This window comes from Capricornis sumatraensis, chromosome 23, assembly GCF_032405125.1.
Source record: "Capricornis sumatraensis isolate serow.1 chromosome 23, serow.2, whole genome shotgun sequence".
NCBI lineage: Eukaryota > Metazoa > Chordata > Mammalia > Artiodactyla > Bovidae > Capricornis > Capricornis sumatraensis.
In genome coordinates this window covers 51,310,113-51,328,401 of record NC_091091.1, presented here as the reverse complement: position 1 = coordinate 51,328,401, position 18,289 = coordinate 51,310,113, and the positions used below count along the sequence as shown (strand labels likewise).

At 58.7% G+C, this 18,289-nt stretch overlaps 1 protein-coding gene across 1 annotated transcript in view; it reads left to right on the top strand.

The window, feature by feature from the left end:
* Positions 1 to 18,289, top strand: part of CFAP46 (cilia and flagella associated protein 46) — a 102,315-nt gene that overhangs the window by 21,476 nt on the left and 62,550 nt on the right. The window contains 11 exon segments of the mRNA XM_068961379.1: positions 2,406 to 2,634; positions 2,809 to 2,929; positions 3,532 to 3,655; positions 3,779 to 3,909; positions 4,412 to 4,539; positions 5,385 to 5,518; positions 6,623 to 6,835; positions 7,704 to 7,869; positions 9,484 to 9,633; positions 10,879 to 10,986; positions 13,608 to 13,774. Coding sequence (XP_068817480.1) covers positions 2,406 to 2,634; positions 2,809 to 2,929; positions 3,532 to 3,655; positions 3,779 to 3,909; positions 4,412 to 4,539; positions 5,385 to 5,518; positions 6,623 to 6,835; positions 7,704 to 7,869; positions 9,484 to 9,633; positions 10,879 to 10,986; positions 13,608 to 13,774 — 1,671 coding nt within the window.

Sequence of the window (18,289 nt, the reverse complement as noted above, 5' to 3'; positions counted from 1 at the left end):
CCTTGCTGAATTTCCTGGTCCAGGGCCCCAGGCTTGCGCTGCCCAGACCTGGGGCTGTTGGGTCCAGCTTTATGCGTGGCAGAGACCCTATCACCGCTGGAAGCAGCGTGACTCTGAAACCTACTCCTTCCGAGTCCTCTTGGTCTGACCCCGTCCATCCCGTCTTGGCAGGCCCGGGTTCTCGCGTCTGAGTCCGCTGTCTGCTTGCCCTCATCCCCGCGGCCTCCTTGAGCCAGTGGTCGGCTAGTGTGTTCCTGGAAGGACTGTCCTGCTGTGTCGGTGTTGAGGCACTGTCTTGTCAGATTCCTTGTGGCCCCGTGAACCGCAGCACGCCAGGCCTCCCTGTCCTTCAGCATCTCCCGCAGCTTGCCCAAACTCATGTCCACTGAGTCGATGATGCCATCCAACCATCTCATCCTGTGTCGTCCCCTTCTCCTCCTGTTCTCAGTCTTCCCCAGCATCAGGGTTTTTTCCAATAAGTTGGCTCTTCACATCAGCTGGTCAAAGTGCTGGAGCTTCAGCTTTGGCATCAGTCCTTCCAGCGAACGTCAGAGTTGATTTCCTTCAGGACTGACTGCCTTGATCTCCTTGCTGTCCAGGGGCCTCTCAGTTGGCTTGCCTCGGCTGGCTCTTTGGGTGGTTCAGCCAGGGACGAGTCTCACATTGTGGATTCAGGGTCAGGCGCCCTGAGCACACCCCGTGGCCCTGGGCCAGCTCCCTTCTGCAGGCCTCCTCTCTCCCTGCCCCAGAGGGAAGGGACCCGTCACTGGCTACCATCCAGGCTTCCAGGCAGAGACTGTGGACCCAGTTCCCTGACGGGGGCTCAGAGCTCACCCTTGGCGTCAACCGGACGCCCTATCCTGCCCACGACTCCCAGGTGCCCTGACCTCTGCCTCCTCGTCCCCAAGGCTACAGGCCTAGCCTGTGATGCTCTCACCTCGTTTTGGAGGAGGGTCAGCACGTGGGTCCCATCGAACTTTAACTAGATCCAAGTTATCGGCCTTGTTGACGCTCCTGCACAGGACACAGGCTGTGCCGGGGGCTGCAGGTGCTGTTGATGCAAAGGCTTCGGGGAGACTGTGGTTATTGTTTTAGACACGGGCGGCTCCAGCAGGGACACAGCAGGAGCAAAGGCCAGGCAGGGCCCACAGCCCACAGACGCATGGCTGTTCTGAGCCAGGATGTGTGTGCCACAGCGGAAGAGATGGAGAGACTCAGAGCAGAGCAGAGAGGGCCTGCCCGCTGAGGCAAAGCCTGGGTCTCAGTTCAGTTCAGTTGATCAGTCGAGTCTGACTCTTTGCGACCCCATGGACTGCAGCACGCCAGGCTTCCCTGTCCATCACCAACTCTCGGAGCTTGCTCAAACTCATGTCCATTGAGTCGGTGATGCTATCCAACCATCTCATCCTCTGTTGGCCCCTTCTCCACCTGCCTTCAATCTTTCCCAGCATCAGGGTCTTTTCCAATGAGTCAGTTTTTCTCATCAGGTGGCCAAAGTATTAGAGTTTCAGCTTCAGCATCAGTCGTTCCAATGAACACCCAGGGCTAATCTCCTTTAGGATAGACTGGTTGGATCTCCTTGCAGTCCAAGGGACTCTCAAGAGTCTTCTCCAACACCACAGTTCAAAAGCATCAATTCTTCAGCACTCAGCTTTCTTTACAGTCCAACTCTCACATCCGTAGATGACCACTGGAAAAACCATAGCCTTGACTAGATGGACATTCGTTGGCAAAGTAATGTCTCTGCTTTTTAATATGCTGTCTAGGTTGGTCATAACTTTCCTTCCAAGGAGTAAGCGTCTTTTAATTTCATGGCTGCAGTCACCATCTGCAGTAATTTTGAAGCCCCCCAAAATAAAGTCTGACACTGTTTCCACTGTTTCCCCATCTATTTCCCATGAAGTGATGGGACCAGATGCCATGATCTTTGTTTTCTGAATGTTGAGTTTTAAGCCAACTTTTTCACTCTCTTTCACTTCCATCAAGAGGCTCTTTAGTTCCTCTTCACTTTCTGCCTTGAGGGTGGTGTCATCTGCATATCTGAGGTTATTGATATTTCTCCCGGCAATCTTGATTCCAGCGTGTGCTTCCTCCAGCCCAGCGTTTCTCATGATGTCCTCTGCATGTAAGTTAAACAAGCAGGGTGACCATATACGGCCTTGGCCTCGGGCTGCACTAGCTCACTTGCTGGTGCCGCTGCCAGCGCCCGCGGTGCTGCCCGCCCTGACGCCATCTGCCCCCAGCCTCACGGCGCACCAGTGGTCTCTGAGACCTCCCGGGGTCCGCAGGGCCCTCCTCTTCGTCCCTCGTGTGGGTCCTGGCAGCAAGGCAGGCGGCAAGCAGGGCCAGCAAGCGGGCGCCGGGAGGCCCACGGCACCGCCTGCCATGACGCCGTCCTCCCGCAGCCTGGCGGCACAGCTCCGCTGCCAGGTGCACGTGGAGCTGGCGCACATTGAGGAGGACGCGGACCGGCTGGAGCCCGCCATGGAGCACCTGAGGAAGGCCGCGCTGCTGGACGGCCTGGGTGTCTACCAGGACAAGATCAGGAGGGCCCTCAACCGCCTGCAGCTGTGCACCACGCTGTACCAGGCGCCCGCGCGCGACGAGGACAGGGCCACCTTGGCCATCGAGCAGGTGCCGCGGGCGCAGCTCCCGGGGCGGGCGGCCCGGCAGTTCCCGGGGGGCGGGCGCTGCTCCCGGCGTGGGCGGCCCGGCAGTTCCCAGGGCGGGCGCTGCTCCCGGGGCGGGCCGCCGGCAGGCCCCGAGGGGCGGGCGGGAGCCGCTCACCACGGTGGCGCCCCTCTGCAGGCGAAGAAAGCGATGCCCAAGGACAGCGTGCGCAAGAAGCGGGCGCTGCTGGTGGATGCGGGGCTGGCCCTGGCCCCCGACACCTTCCAGATCGTGCTCGACAGCGAGAACGAGGACAAAGGTGCGCGGGTGCTCTCAGTGGGAGTGCCCGGGGCAGCCCCCGGCCCACGGGAATCTGCGCCCGCCCACCCGGACCTCCGCCTACACGGGCCTCTGTGTGCAGCCGCCTGCCCCGACTCGCGGAGGGGCGCCGGGGAGCCTCTCTCCTGGGCCTGCATGCCCCGCCCAGCGGGAGGCAGTGCCACCTGTTTCCTTCGTGTCCTGCCAGGTGTGAGGGCCTCGGGCCCTGAAGGGTAGGCGCCCCAGACACACGGGGCTTGGTGCAATGCACCCAGCGAGGGCTGGGGCAGGAGAAGCGGGCTGACGGGCAAGGGGCTTCAGCAGGGTCTGTGCCAGCCAGCTCCTGAAGACCTGGGCATGGGTGGCGGGCGTTGGGGGCCATCCTGGCGGCTACAGATGGCAGTCATTCTGCCCACCAGCTGCTCTTGGTGCCTGGAGTCCCTTCCCGGACAAGGCACATTTAGGGAGACCTAACTTTCATGAAAAGATCAAAAATCGCCCATGGGAGGCTCTGCCCCAGCCTGTCCCTAGTCCCGCCCGGGCTGGTTTCGGGAGCGTTCCCTGGCCTGCCGTCTCAGCAGCCTGTCCTGCCGGCCCCTGCAGTTTCCATCGGGAAAACCCGGGGCCGCTTCACTTACCTGTTTGCCAAGGCACGGCACCACACGCTCAGCGTGGACAAGGCTGTGGGCCACCTGCGGCACCTGGGGGGCCAGAACGACAAGGAGCGGTGAGCAGCCTGGGGGGTGCAGGGCCTCGGGTCTGGGGGGCGAAGCGCCAGCCCACCCTCCTGCCCCGCCCGGGTGGCCCCTGGCCGGCTCCCCGAGCGAGGTGTGGCCGCACACCTGTGCAGGATACACATCTGGGCGGAGCTGGCCAAGGTGGCCCGGAAGCAGAACGTGTGGGACGTGTGCCGGACCGCCAGCCGCTTCTGCCTCCTGTACGACAGCATCAAGGTGAAGAAGCTGGCCAAGTTCAAGCGAGGTGGGTCCCTCCAGCCACATATGGGCACCTGTGCTGGCGGGCTCTTCCCAGGGTCACTGGGGGGTCCACCAGAGCTCAGGAAGGGGTCATGGGGCTGGAGCCTGCAGGCAGAGGCTGGGCGGGGGTGGCCCTCCATCGTGAGCCCTGGGTCCGGCGGAGTCCAGCCTGCTGGTCTCTGGAAGCGGTGGTCTTGGGGATGGTGAGGACATGGGGGCATGCCAGGGGTCCCAGGGGGCAGAGATGTGGGTGTTGCGGGAGCGATGGGGGCTTCCTGAGGGGCAGAACACCACACACAAAACCAAGAGCTGAGCTGTCTGTCGGGGAACCAGCTGGAGGTTCGCTGCGGCCAGGCTGGCTGGGGGGCCCTCGCCGCCCCCAGGGCCCTGCACCTGGGAGGTCAGCCTCCCAGAGAAGCCCCTCCTCACCCTGCCCCCCTTCCTGGGGACCGTGCCATCCCTGAGAAGCACTTCAGGCTCTGACGGGCAGCGCTCTGGTGTTGCAGGCAAGAAGAAGAAGGGCTGGGATGGCCCGGGGCAGGACTCCTGGGGCCACTCCGAAGCCGCCCTGCAGAAGCAGGCGTCCCCCACCCTGCTGCGCAAGTTCGCGGAGGTGGGCTTCATCAGCGCCGAGGTGCGTCCCCCATATGTGCACAGACGTGACCCTCAGCATCCAGCCCTGCTCCCCAAGTGGCCTGTTGCTTACGAAAGTTTTCCTGCATTCTTGGGAGGTTTTCTGGAAGAAAAATATGTCAAAATGTATTGTGAGGAGTGTTGATGTTAATTGTACTTTGAAGGAGTGTCTGAACTGTGAGTCCCCAGTGATGTGGGTCCCAGGGGCTGGTTTGTACTGGACCTGGTTCTGTCCTGGCCCGCGAGTAGCTTCAGTAGCACTTTGAGCCAGGTGTGAAAGAGAAACCTGGCTTCTGATGTTGTCTCGGAGGCTGCTGAGGCTGCTGGGGCCCAGCCCCCACAGCGAGCCCGGCCCCCTCCGTGAGCATGCAGAGACCCCAGGCCAGCCGGGTGGTGGAGCGGGGACCTGCAGGTCACACAGCGGTGAGGCCGCTTGGGGTGGTTTGTTTTGGGGGTCGAGGGAGCAACCCGGCATAACCCAGACACAACGCTCCCGGGCTTGTTCAGTGAGGGTCTGCCGGGCACCTTCTGAGGGCCGGGCCAGTGCTGCGAGTGGGGGCAGGTGAGCGGGCCCAGGGCGCCAGGCAAGGCACCCACCCCCATCCTCAGTCCCGTCACCCTGCCCAGTGGCCTCGGCCACCTCCGGGGCCTTCGTGCGTGGCCGCAGAGGACAGGGGCTGGGACTCGGTGGCCCCTGCAGCGTGGGGGGCACGTTTGTCCTGGGGCTGCATCTCTGAGACGCAGGTGTGGGAGGAGGAGACATCACCTGGGGCAGGGAGGGGCCGGGGTTGGGAAGGCCTGCGGGCACCATGCCGGCCCCTGCTCAGGGACCACCGGCCTCCGTAGGCCACCGTCCACCTGCTGCAGTCTGAAGGCGTGCAGCTGAACGACCAGCCCATGCCCCCCGAGGACGTGAGCCAACACCCGATGGGCTACATACCTGAGTGCCCGGAGGACAACGCCGAGTGGATCATGTACCGGTGGGGGCTGGGGGCGTGAGGTGGGGGCTGGCAGCGCTCCCTGCGGGGCTGGGGGCGCAAGGCAGGGGCTGGGCTGAGCTCAGCGCTGTGAGGCAGGGGCCGCTGCCCGGCGTGTCTCCTGGCTCACACCGGCGCCCGTGTGGCCAGTCTTTCCTGTTACTAGTGGAAACAGGATGTGAGGGGGGTGGTGGTCACGGGGGAAGCTGTCCCAGGAAGTCTGTGATTGGGATGAGGGTCCTCAGGAGACCCACAGAAGCCTCGTCCACGTGAGAGGCAAGTGCCGTTCAATCGGAGAGCGAGGTGCTGTCGTAGTAACGGCGTGTTGCTGTTTTCATCTGGCATGAAGTGTAAAGGGAACGTGGCAGAGAGTGGCCGTCCCTGGGGCCGTCACAGGAGCCGAGGCCCTAGCTGCCCGCTGGCTGCCCCGGTGGCTGGGCCCTCATACATGCCCACTGTGGGGCCCTGCATGCCCACTGCCCAGGAAGGGCTCAGGGAAGAACCCCGACTTTGTGCAGACAGCGTTTGTCTGGAGGTTTCAGAGCACAGCCTGGGGCTAGGGCTGGGCTCTCCACGCCTGGAAGAGGGCCAGGCCGCATCTGACCCACAGCTTTTATACAGCCCGCAGTGGTTTTGACATTTTTTAGTTTGTGAATCTCAATAACAAAAAAGATACAACAGAGAAGGGACTGTGTAGCTGTCAAACCCCAGGGTACCTGCTGTCTGGCCCTTTACAATAAAGGTCCGCCAAGCCTTGGTCTGAGGCGAGCAGGTCCCGTGTCCACGTGGACCGAGGAGGGCGGCCTGTGTGTGGCCAGGGCCGCGGGCCCTGGGAGGCCGGAGAGGCCAGGGAGACCGGCAGGCAGGTGCAGAGGTGGGCGGGCAGCTTGCAGGCCTTGGCCGGGGGTCCAGCCTCAGACAGGGATGGGCAGGGAGATGGGAGGCCGAGGGGAGCCAGGCAGGTCCTGTCCTTCAGCGAGAACAACGGGCAGCCTCTGACAGGGCAGCCTTCTGAGCCCCGGCTCCAGGGACAGCTTCTGGCTGGCGTCTAAGTGCCGGCTCGGGCAGAGTCTGGCTCCCGGAGAGCCTGATGCACGCCTCTCACAGGAGCTGGGTAGAGGGCCTCTCGCAGTACGCCATGAACTGCTGGCTGCGCTCCGCCGACATCGGGCAGGAGATCCAGGAGCCGTGGATCGTGCAGAACGCCGTGGTCTATGTGCTGAACCACAACCACCACCTCATCAAGGCCGGGCGGCAGCGGGAGCTCCTGGACGCCTTGTACCACCTGCTGGGCATCATGAAGGCCGTGGGCCACAGTGGGTGCGTGAGGCTGCCCAGGCTCTGTCCTGCCACTGCCAGAGACCCTGGGCTTCAGGCTGCGAGCCGGGGGGCAGGCATGTGTCCCCTCAGGGGAGGGGCGTGCGGGGCCACCGGCACCCAGCAGGGATGGGGCTTCTGTCTTACTGGCTGTGTGCCCCAGGCAGGACACGCACCCTCTCTGAGCCACAGGGCAGCATCGGGGGATCGCTCGGGCACCCTCGTGCCCACACGCAGATTCCCAGCCTGTCCCAATCTGTTCCAAGCAGACAGATTCTGGGAAAGGTTGGCAGAGGCCAGGGTCTCACAGAGACAGGAGACTGACCTGGGTGCCTGTGTTTCTTTATCCAGGGGAGAAACGTGAAAAGCATCAAGTCAGGTCAAAGGTCAAAGCTTTCCCTCACAATGAGCTTTTGAAGCCTTCTTTGTGTTTTTTTGGTGGTTTGGCTTTTAGCCTAAACACTCAGATTTAAAGGTTTTTGACAGACGGTGAAGTAAACCCGGACGCAGAGACGTCTGCCCAGGAGCACACAGCCGGAGTGGGCCATGGGGCAGGGGCCTGCCTGGTGCCCTCAGCTCTCCTCTGGGCCCCAGACCCAGCAGGGTCCCCGGGACCGTGGGTGCTGGGGGGGGCGGCGTGTCTCTCCTTCTCAGGCGCCGTCCACATCTGTGCTCATGCGGGTCAGACATGTCTGCCAGTTCTGACGGTTCTGGCACTGAGACGTTTCAAAGAGAAGCAGGGAGGTTCTGGGCTCGTGGACTCCCTGGGGGTCCCGCCCACGCAGCACAGAGGACACCCTGTGGCCGGCCCGTCACAGCGCCACCGCAGCTCCCCCTGGGGCGGCCTGGCCTGGACGTGCTTGTCTTGCAGGGACTCGCTGCTGCTGGTGATGCTGTGCAACGCGCTGGCGCGAGGCCTGATTATCCGCTGGGTCCCAGCCCCGGTGCCAGAGAAGGCCAGGAAGCAGGCGCGCTCCAACCCGCTCCACACGCCGCTGGCTCCCGAGGCTGCCTCCGAAGTCAGGGCCGCCGTGGAGGTACCGCCCGGCAGGTGGGGCGGTGCGGGGAGGGCAGCTGAAGAAGTGAGGCTGGGGGCTTCTCGACTGCCCGGAAATGGGGCTAGGGGCAGGGGGCTGGGCGGGCCGTGCTTTCTCTAAAAATGAGGACTCTGTAGGATCAGAGACATCCCTGCATGGCCCAGCCCGTAGAAAAATATGACGTGAGGCTGGAGAACAGGGCCAGTGCTGGTCAGAGCAGGACACTGCAGAACCGAACACAAAATGCGGACCCCGGACACCATCGGTCCCACAGCGACTGGGGCGGGGGGCGCTTATCCCCTGACTTTAGCTCCCGGTGGCGGGGACTGAGGTAGCCATCCCGGCGAAGGAGGATGGGTGTCGATGCCACTGATCAACACCCGGTGACCACCAGCTCACCCGAGTCCACGTGAGGGAGAGCGAGTCCCCGCCCGAGTCCACGTGAGGGAGAGCAAGTCCCCGCCCGAGTCCGCGTGAAGGAGAGCGAGTCCCCGCCCGAGTCCGCATGAAGGAGAGCGAGTCCCCGCCCGAGTCCGCATGAAGGAGAGCGAGTTCCCTTGGCTGCCCTAAGTCTGGGCCCAGCAGCACCTCCTGTGGGGGTACAAAGACCACCTCTGCCCCCTGCTGCAAGCCTGGCCATGACACAGGACGGGGAGAAAGGACAAAGCAGCTGCCGTGTCAGGCTGCGGGGGCTCCTGGGGCCCGGGCAAGCCGGGCTGGCTGCACTGTCTGGGAGGGATGGCGGAGCTGGGCGGAGAGGGTGAGGGCTCGGGCAGAGGGCAGAAGGGAGCGACTTGTGAGGCTCCAGGGATCCCACCAGACAGGGAGGGGTGAACCTGGGCTGCCCTTGCTGGTGTCTGATGGCTTCCAGACTGTCCAGGAGCGTAGGGCATGAGGCATGACAGTCCTGTGGCTGGGTCTCCGGCAGAAAGAGCCAGGCCAGCGTGCCCACGGAGGGCAGGTGACTGGATCTGGGATCAACCATGCCCTCTGCTGTGGGGTCTGATGGGAAGGGGTCTTCCCAGGCTAGTCCAGGAAGTGGGTGTCCTCAGCCAGGCTGCTCAGAGGAACAGCAGGGGTGGGCCCGTCAGCCCCCTGGGTTTCTGAGCTGCAGGGTCCTGAGCAGTTCACGAAAGACAGGTGTTCATGTTACACTTCAGGGGGAAAATGAAACCTCAGAAAACGTGGAGCACAGTGGGGCCCATGGTGAGTGCGCGGCCTGGTGGCTGCAGGGGCAAAGCCTGTGGCAGGTGAGGGCGTTCCACCCCCAGTGACAGATAGGGAACCGCGGCCTCGGTCACGGCAGGCGGGGCAGGGGGCGCAGTCCTCGCTGTGCCGCCCCCAGAGCCAACATCAGCCACTGGGTCGCAGTCCGTGGGGACCAGCGGTGCTGTGGGGACCTGATGGCAACACCAGGGGCCAGGCTCGCCACGGGGTGAGGGCACGAGAGGGCGTGGCCGCAGCCGCCGCGCCTCATCGCCTCGGGACTGGGCCTGTGTGGGCCACTTTGCTGGCTGGACCGAGAGCCAGGTCCACTTGTTTTTGCAGATGGGGTCTTGGCCCAGGTTCCCTGTTTGGATTCAGGTGTCCTGAACAACAGCCCCTCCATTTCAGATCTGCGAGTTTGCCCTGAACCTGACCAATGGGATGGAACCCGAGGAGGTGGTGCCCGTGAGTGCCCGGCAGCAGCTCATTGCAACGTGGGTGAAGGGCAAGCAGCTCCTGCAGCAGCAGATCGGGCCCCGGCTGGGCACGGAGGAGCAGGTGCTGCGAGCGGCCTGGGGGCGGGGCCGTGCTGGGGGCGGGGCCGTGCTGGGGGCGGGGCCGTGCTTGGGGCGGGGCCGTGCTGGGAGGCTTCCCAGCCAGAGGCTCCATCCTGGCTGTGGCTGCCACCCCTAGGAATGGGGCAGAAGGCTTTCTCGAGCTGCCTGGCCGCAGCCTCCCCTCCTTCTTCCAGCTGATAGCCATGGTTCTAACTGTCCACCAAGAGTACGGGGCTTCTGGGGCACTGTCCACCCGCTGTGACACTTCACTTTGGCTTATCTGGAGGCGCCTCCAGGCCAGAGGGGGCGCCCCCTTGGCAGGACCCTGCAGCCCCTGAACTGTGAGCCGAAGACCACGGGAGTGAGGGGTGGAGAGCAGCTGGGGACCCAGCAGACGGGGCCGGGACACGGATGGAGCCCACGGGAGGCTCCATCAGCCCAGCTGGACCAGGACACACTGGTTCAGGTGGGAAGTGAGGCTGGCGAGAGTGTGGCCCTCAGGGAGGGGCGTCTAAGCTCGGCAGGAGCGAGCATGGATTGGAGCCGGTTCAAAGGGGTGGCCCACAGGCACAGGGCCACCCACTGTGCCTGGCCAGTTGCCCCCCACGTCTGGCTGGGTCAGCTAGCTGCCCGATCACCTTAAGGGCTGCAGTGCCTGTTCCCGTTTCTCATGAAAAGATAACTTGGAGACAGGAAGGGAGGAAGGGAAAGCAGTCGCTCAGTCATATCCGACTCTTTGCGACCCCAGGGACTGTACAGTAGATGGAATTCTCCAGCCCAGAATACTGGAGTAGGTAGCCTTTCCCTTCTCCAGGGGAGCTTCCAAACCTGGAGACCGAACCCAGGTTTCCCACAGTGCAGGTGGGTTCTTTACCAGCTGAGCCACAAGTCCTTGTGGCTTCCCTCATTGCCAAGTCTTGCTTCCCTCATAGCTCAGTCGGTAAGGAATCCGCCTGCAGTACAGGAGACCTGGTTTGGTTCCTGGGTTGGGAAGATTCCCCTGGAGGAGGAAATGGCAACCTACTCCAGTATTCTGGCCTGGAGAAGCCCATGGACAGAGGAGCCTGGTGGGCTCGGGGTCACAAGAGCCTGGCGCAACTTAGCGACTAAAGCATCTTGGAGACAGACTTTCCCAGTAATCGCTCCTACTGTCACTGAAGAGCCGCTGTGTCACAGGGCTCACATCCCAAGTATTCCAGGTTCTCCAGCCCCGGGCCTCACGGCCTCTGTGACTTCCTCCCATCAGAGCACCAACGAGGACCTCAACTGCATGACCAGAGTTCTTGTCGCTCTGGAGATGTACTCCTGCAGCGGGCTGGGCCTCATGGACTTCACTGTGCCCCCCTTAGCCCAGGTAGGCATCCCCCCACCCTAGAGGTGTCACCTCCTGCCACAGGTGTCCCCTCCCTCACAGGCGTCCCCTCATATCCCACAGGCGTCCCCTCCCCCACAGGCGTCCCCTCCCCCACAGGCGTCCCCTCCCCTCACAGGTGTCACTTCCCCTCACAGGTGTCCCCTCCCTCACAGGCGTCCCCTCCCCCACAGGCGTCCCCTCCCCCACAGGCGTCCCCTCCCCCACAGGCGTCCCCTCCCCCACAGGCGTCCCCTCTCCCACAGGCGTCCCCTCATATCCCACAGGCGTCCCTTCCCCTCACAGGTGTCCCCTCCCTCCAGGTGTCACTTTCCTCCCCCCCAGGTCGGTCACTAGGTGTCTGGTGGGCATATCCAGGGGTTGTGCCCTGACAAACCTACCCGACTCCGGGTGCTTATTTGAATCCTGTTGTTGAGACAAGGAACACGGTAGAGGGCCGAGCCCGTGGCCGGAGCCCCACCCATGTCCTCAGCACAGCTCTCAACCGCTTCCGGCAGCACCGAGCTTCCCTCAGGGCCTCTGAGTCTGGTTTCCTGAGGGCTCAGTTCAGTTCGGTTCAGTTCAGTCGCTCAGTCGTGTCCGACTCTTTGCGATCCCATGAATCGCAGCACGCCAGGCCTCCCTTGTCCATCACCAACTCCTGGAGTTCACTCAGACTCACCATCGAGTCAGTGATGCCATCCAGCCATCTCATCCTCGGTCGTCCCCTTCTCCTCCTGCGCCCAATCCCTCCCAGCATCAGAGTCTTTTCTAATGAGTCAACTTTTCGCATGAGGTGCCCAAAGTACTGGAGCTTCAGCTTTAGCATCATTCCTTCCAAAGAAATCCCAGGGTTGATCTCCCTCAGAATGGACTGGTTGGATCTTGCAGTCCAAGGGACTCTCAAGAGTCTTCTCCAACACCACAGTTCAAAAGCATCAATTCTTCGGCGCTCAGCCTTCTTCACAGTCCAATTCTCACATCCATACATGACCACAGGAAAAACCATAGCCTTGACTAGACGCACCTTAGTTGGCAAAGTAATGTCTCTGCTTTTGAATATGCTGTCTAGGTTGGTCATAACTTTTCTTCCAAGGAGTAAGCATCTTTGAATTTCATGGCTGCAGTCACCATCTGCAGTGATTGTGGAGCCCAAAAACATTAAGTCTGACACTGTTTCCACTGTTTCCCCATCTATTTCCCATGAAGTGATGGGACCAGATACCATGATCTTCGTTTTCTGAATGTTGAGCTTTAAGCCAACTTTTTCACTCTCCTCTTTCACTATCATCAAGAGGCTTTTTAGCTCCTCTTCACTTTCTGCCATAAGGGTGGTGTCATCTGCATATCTGAGGTTATTGTTATTTCTCCCGGCAATCTTGATTCCAGCTTGTGTTTCTTCCAGTCCAGCGTTTCTCATGATGTACTCTGCATATAAGTTAAATAAGCAGGGTGACAATATACAGCCTTGACATACTCCTTTTCCTATTTGGAACCAGTCTGTTGTTCCATGTCCACTTCTCACTGTAGCTTCCTGACCTGCATACAGATTCCTCAAGAGGCAGGTTAGGTGGTCTGGTATTCCCATCTCTTTCAGAATTTTCCACAGTTTATTGTGATCCACACAGTCAAAGGCTTTGGCATAGTCAATAAAGCAGAAATAGATGTTTTTCTGGAACTCTCTTGCTTTTTCCATGATCCAGCGGATGTTGGCAATTTGATCTCTGGTTCCTCTGCCTTTTCTAAAACCAGCTTGAACATCAGGGAGTTCATGGTTCACGTATTGCTGAAGTCTGGCTTGGAGAATTTTGAGCATTATTTTACTAGCGTGTGAGATGAGTGCAGTTGTGCGGCAGTTTGAGCATTCTTTTGCATTGCCTTTCTTTGGAATTGGAATGAAAACTGACCTTTTCCAGTCCTGTGGCCATTGCTGAGTTTTCCAAACTTGCTGGCATATTGAGTGCAGCACTTTCACAGCATCATCTTTCAGGATTTGAAACAGCTCAACTGGAATTCCATCACCTCCACTAGCTTTGTTCGTAGTGATGCTTTCCAAGGTCCACTTGACTTCACATTCCAAGATGTCTGGCTCTAGATGAGTGATCACATCATCATGATTATCTGGGTCGTGAAGATCCTTTTTGTACAGTTCTTCTGTGTATTCTTGCCACCTCTTCTTAATATCTTCTGCTTCTGTTAGGTCCAGGCCATTTCTGTCCTTTATCGAGCCCATCCTTGCATGAAATGTCCCCTTGGTATCTCTAATTTTCTTGAAGGGATCTCTAGTCTTTCCCATTCTGTTGTTTTCCTCCATTTCTTTGACTCAATTGCTGAGGGAGGCTTTCTCATCTCCTCTTGCTGTTCTCTGGAACCCTCTGTCTGTGCTTCTCCACACGCCGCCCAGGGAAGGGCCGCCCATGTAGCAGGAAGGCAGTGTGGACCCTGGGGCACTTGGCCCCGAGCTACCAGCCCACCCGGGCTTGGCTGAGGTTGGCAGCTAGTGCTTCACCCTCCTGGGTGGCTCAGCCAAGACCAAGTGACCCGTGGACCCAGGGGAGGTCAGCCTGCGTGCTGGCAGCAGAGACATCCCCCACTCACAGACACCCCCTCCTCCACGCGGGCAGCTGGTGAAGATGGCCTCCGAGTGCACCTGGTCCGACCTCCTGGTGGAGTTGCAGACCCTGATGCGGCTGACCCACTTCACCTACATGGCCCGGGACCATGAGGCCACCATGGCCTGCTCACAGAAGGCCATCCAGATGGGCATCAAGTACCTTCGGACCTTCAACCCGTGAGTCACCCCGGGCCTAACCCGTGCCCCCGTGATGAGGCACCTCCACCGGGGCTCAGCCCCCACCAGACAGGCCCCACAGCCGCCCCACCGCTCCCAGCCCCATGTCTGCCAGGGCGACACCTCATCCGGGGGCCCTGGGAAGCCATGCTCAGCAGCATCCTGGGGGCAGAGATGTGGAAACGGTCTCACAGCTCAACCCACGGCTCCAGAGAGGAAGCTTTGTTTAAAGTGGTTTTGAGCCAGTGACTTAGGAGGCCAAGTAAATTCAGAAGTAACTACATGGTGATTACAGTGAAAGGAAAATGTCCCCCGTCCCCACCTGGCTCCTCTCTACCTGAGTGCTGCCGGCAGCCGGCTCTCCAGGCCCCATGCCGTCCGGACGCTCCCTCGAAGCCTCGTCTGTGGCCCTGTGCCCGAGGCTCCCTTCAGCTCATAGGGAGTCAGGGCGCTCAAGTCTTCCTTCTTTGCTGTCAGGAGTATTTCTGCCGTGAAGACTGTTTTCCTTGAGGCTCTTCTCTTCAACTTATTCCCTGAGTTTATTTCCTAAAAGAGGAGGTCCTGGAGCCCTAGTCAGGAAGTCGCCCATTGTGGCAGCGCGGCTAGGCTGGTAGCGCAGGGCCGGACCCAAGCCTTTGCTTGTGCAAGATTTCTAGACGCCGCGCGCTGGCCTTACTGCAGGGTGAGGCACGCCAGATGGGGCCGCGGGTTCAGGGAAGATGAGGGGCGGCCAGCCTGAGGGGGCGGCCAGCCCCGGCGCCCCGGGCCCAGCGCCCAGGGCCCAGCGCGGGGAGACAGGGAAGGCGCAGGGGTGATACACAGAGTACCCGGTTGCCCGGCAGGACACCTGGCACCAGGCAGGGACTTGGGGTTCTTCTCAGAAGTCTTCCTGGGGTTCCCCGCCAGACACTAATGTCCACTGACCATTGTAAAGCTGTGCCCGTCAGCAAATAAGCCACGTTCATCACGCATGAACTGAGGTTTCTCAGAGTTGTGAAAAGGTTTCAGCTTTAAAGAGAACACCAACAGGAAGAAATAAGGAAAATTGCTTGGATGAGAGTGCCATAATAAAATAACGGCCAGCTATCTCCCAGAAAAGGCAGGTTCTTTCAGGGAACAGCAGAAGAATTGTGCTTAGGTAAATGCCAACTTTGGTGGATGACAGAGAATCCAGAAAACAAGGAGGGGAGCTTGCTTTTATATGAAAAGCGGTGTCAGGAGGGCCTGCAGTGACCGGAGTCATTGGAGGAGCTGGGGGTCTGAAGTGCAGAAGGCTTCCTTTTGGCTGGCTGTGACCGTCTCTACTGGCTGGGCTGTCAGAGAGTGGGAGGGGCGGAGGCACTTTTTCTGCCTCCATCTGGACAGTAAGTAGAGACACCTGTCTGGGACGTGTGGGCGGGGCGCCCTGCTGTCTGGGGCGTGTGGGCGGGGGGCCCTCCTGTCTGGGGTAACTGAGGTGCATGGGGGGCATGGGACCTCCCCAACAGGCCTCAGACAGCTGAGGCCTCTCTGATTCATTTCACAGATCACATGATGATCTGAGTGAACATTATAAAAGTAAATAACTTCCAATATCTTGAGAAAATGTAACATTTAAAAATTAAAATGTAGTAAAAGGACGTCCCTTGTAGCTCAGTCGGTAAAGATTCTGCCTGCAGTGCAGACCCGGGTTCAATTCCTGGGTTGGGAAGATCCCCTGGAGAAGGAAATGGCAACTCACTCCAGTATCCTTGCCTGGAAAAATCTCACAAACAGAAGAGCCTGGTGGGCTGCAGTCCATGGGGTCTCAAAGAGTCAGGCACGACTGAGCAGCTAACACTTACTTACTTGCTTGTTATGGAAAAGGAATAAGAAGCAAAAGCGGAGGGATTAAAGAGCTCTTGAAAATCAGAAAGGAGATTTCTGGAAGTGAACATGAAGTCAGCGAAGAGCTAGGTGAGGTGTGAGGAGATCTCTCAGAAAATGTGTGAAGAAGGACAGACAGAAAGCGCGCCAGAGAGGCCAGAGGCTGTATGGGAACTGTACTGGAGATCCAACGCCCAACTGTTGGAATTACAGGAAGAGGGAGGAAAGAGCTCTGAAGAGAGGAAGCAGGAAAAGCGCTGCGCAGGAGAGCGCCCTGCGCAGGGGACTGAGTCTCATGACTGACTCTCCAACACCTCGGCCAGTGAGAAGAATGAAGAGGTGCTCACAGCCAAGGGCATCACAGGATAGTCAGGCCATACGCATATCCTGTAGCTGCTAGAAGGAAGCTGTCTGCAAAGGAGCAGGAAACAGGAACGCAGCAGCCTTCTCAGGAGCCATCACTCGAAGCTAAAAGAAAGTAGAGTGGCCTAAGTGGAAGTGGATTTCTACATGTAATTCTAACTCCCCCAGACTTTCAGGCATCCGAGTAAAGAAAGTTCCTTTTAAACAGAAACCGTATTTGCCGTACATCTGTTTCTAGAAAGTTACTTGAGGATACACTCTGGAAAAATGAAGGAGTAAACCAAAAAAGGAAAAGATGTCGGATGCTGCAGCTAAGAGATTCAATCTGGAAAAGTTGCCGAGCTGTGCTGCTGGCTGCGGGCGCCCCTGCCTGGATGTAGGGGCGGGACCAGAGGAGGAAGAAGGGAGAAGAGGCAACTGGAAACGCCAGGAGACACGGAAGCAATGTGCTGCCTGAGCTGACGCTATCGTGGTGTTTATTGATATTTCTGCGTTAGGACTAGCATTTTGTCAAAGAAGATTTATCCATGGTTACTCAATAAAACGTAAGGGCTACCAATTTTGACAGCACGAAAATACAGTGAAAGCACAGCTAACATATTTTAGCAGCGGGAAGAGGGAGAGGACAGGTGTGTAAGACCTGCAGCTGGGAGGCTGAGTGGTGGAACGCCACTGTAGGGTCTACAGGATACCCCGAGGTACAGAGATAATAAATGGAAATAAAAGAAACGCCAGGCCCAGTTGTGTTGATAAGTCGGGCAAAGGGCAGAAGGATGGCCATGCTGCGTGTTCACCATGGTGAGACTTCTGTCGGTTATGTGTAAAATTCATAAACTGGGAAACCAAGAAGGAAGCCCCTTTTAGGAGAGAAAAATGTACCCACTAGGACACAGAGCCGAAGACTGGGGTCAGTTCTTCCTGGGGAGCAGACTGGGAGCTGGGTGGAGCGTTCTTAACCACGTAGTAGGTGCCACCTTGATAAAAACTCAGACGCTAATTTTGAAAGAAAGAAACAGCTGCGAGAAGTGAGCGCTGCGATGTCTTCGGTGATTGATGAGGCTGACGTCACTGCTTGCGGCAGGCACAGCAGAGCTTCCCAAGGCCCAGAGTGGGGGGCGCCCGTCCACCTTTGTTTCACCAGTGATCCTTAAATCGAGTTTTATTTTAAAACAGCAACTCCTGGCCTAATAAACGAGGCTCTAAATATAGATGTTTACATGTGGCAATAAAGGGCAGGTCCTATGAGGCTGGAAGCTTGGTTTTCACGTGACCTTTGAGAACTCATTTGTAGACTACTGCTGCCCTCTCGTGGCGGTCGGTGTCACTGCACCCAGTGGGGCCACCCCTCCCGGGTCTTGACCATGGGCTAGCCCCTCTCTCACCCACACTGCGCCCAGGCTGTGTGCAGGCCTGGAGCTGGGCGCTGAGAGGCTGGAGAGGCAGAGGCCAGCGGTCTCTAAAGGGCGTGCCACACTTCATATGGCCCTGCTGGCCGCTCAGAGCCCTGCCCCTGGCCCTAGTCAGCAAGATCCCCAGTCAGCTTCAGCCCTGTGGCATGTCCTGCAAATGAGTCACCTTAAAAAAAAAAAAAAAATATATATATATATATACACACATGCATTTACACATTTCAAATTTTTATGCTTTTTTTTTCTGTTTTGCAAGTTATATAAACAATGTGGAATTGGTCACAGAGTAATTTTTATGATAGCATTTCACAACAATAGTGCAAATAGGTTTCAGATCTTGGTGAAAAATAGTGCTGTTACTAGTCAGCTAGCATTCTCGCGTGGACGCGTGACACACAGTGGAGCTCATGTGGCTGTGCTCTTTGTGACCCCATGGACGGCAGCCCGCCAGGCTCCTTTGTCCACGGGATTCTCCAGGCAAGAGTACTGGAGTGCGTTGCCATGCCCTCCCCCAGGGCAAGTCTGCAATTACCAGAATCCGTTTCATGTTTATACTGTTTATGTAAAATATAAACTTCACACCGATCCCTAAAGTAAACCAACAGAGGTCACCTTCCTACTTGGTTTAGCATTTTTAGTTAACATGCTCATCATCACTGCTGGGTCTTTATATATGGATTTGAGTCACTTTTTCTGCAGTTCTAGCCATGGCACTCATATGATTGTGCTGCTGCTGCCGAGTCGCTCAGTCGTGTCCGACTCTGTGCGACCCCACAGACGGCAGCCCACCAGGCTCCCCCGTCCCTGGGACTCTCCAGGCAAGAACACTGGAGTGGGTTGCCATTTCCTTCTCCAATGCATGAAAGTGAAAAGTGAAAGGGAAGTCGCTCAGTCGTGT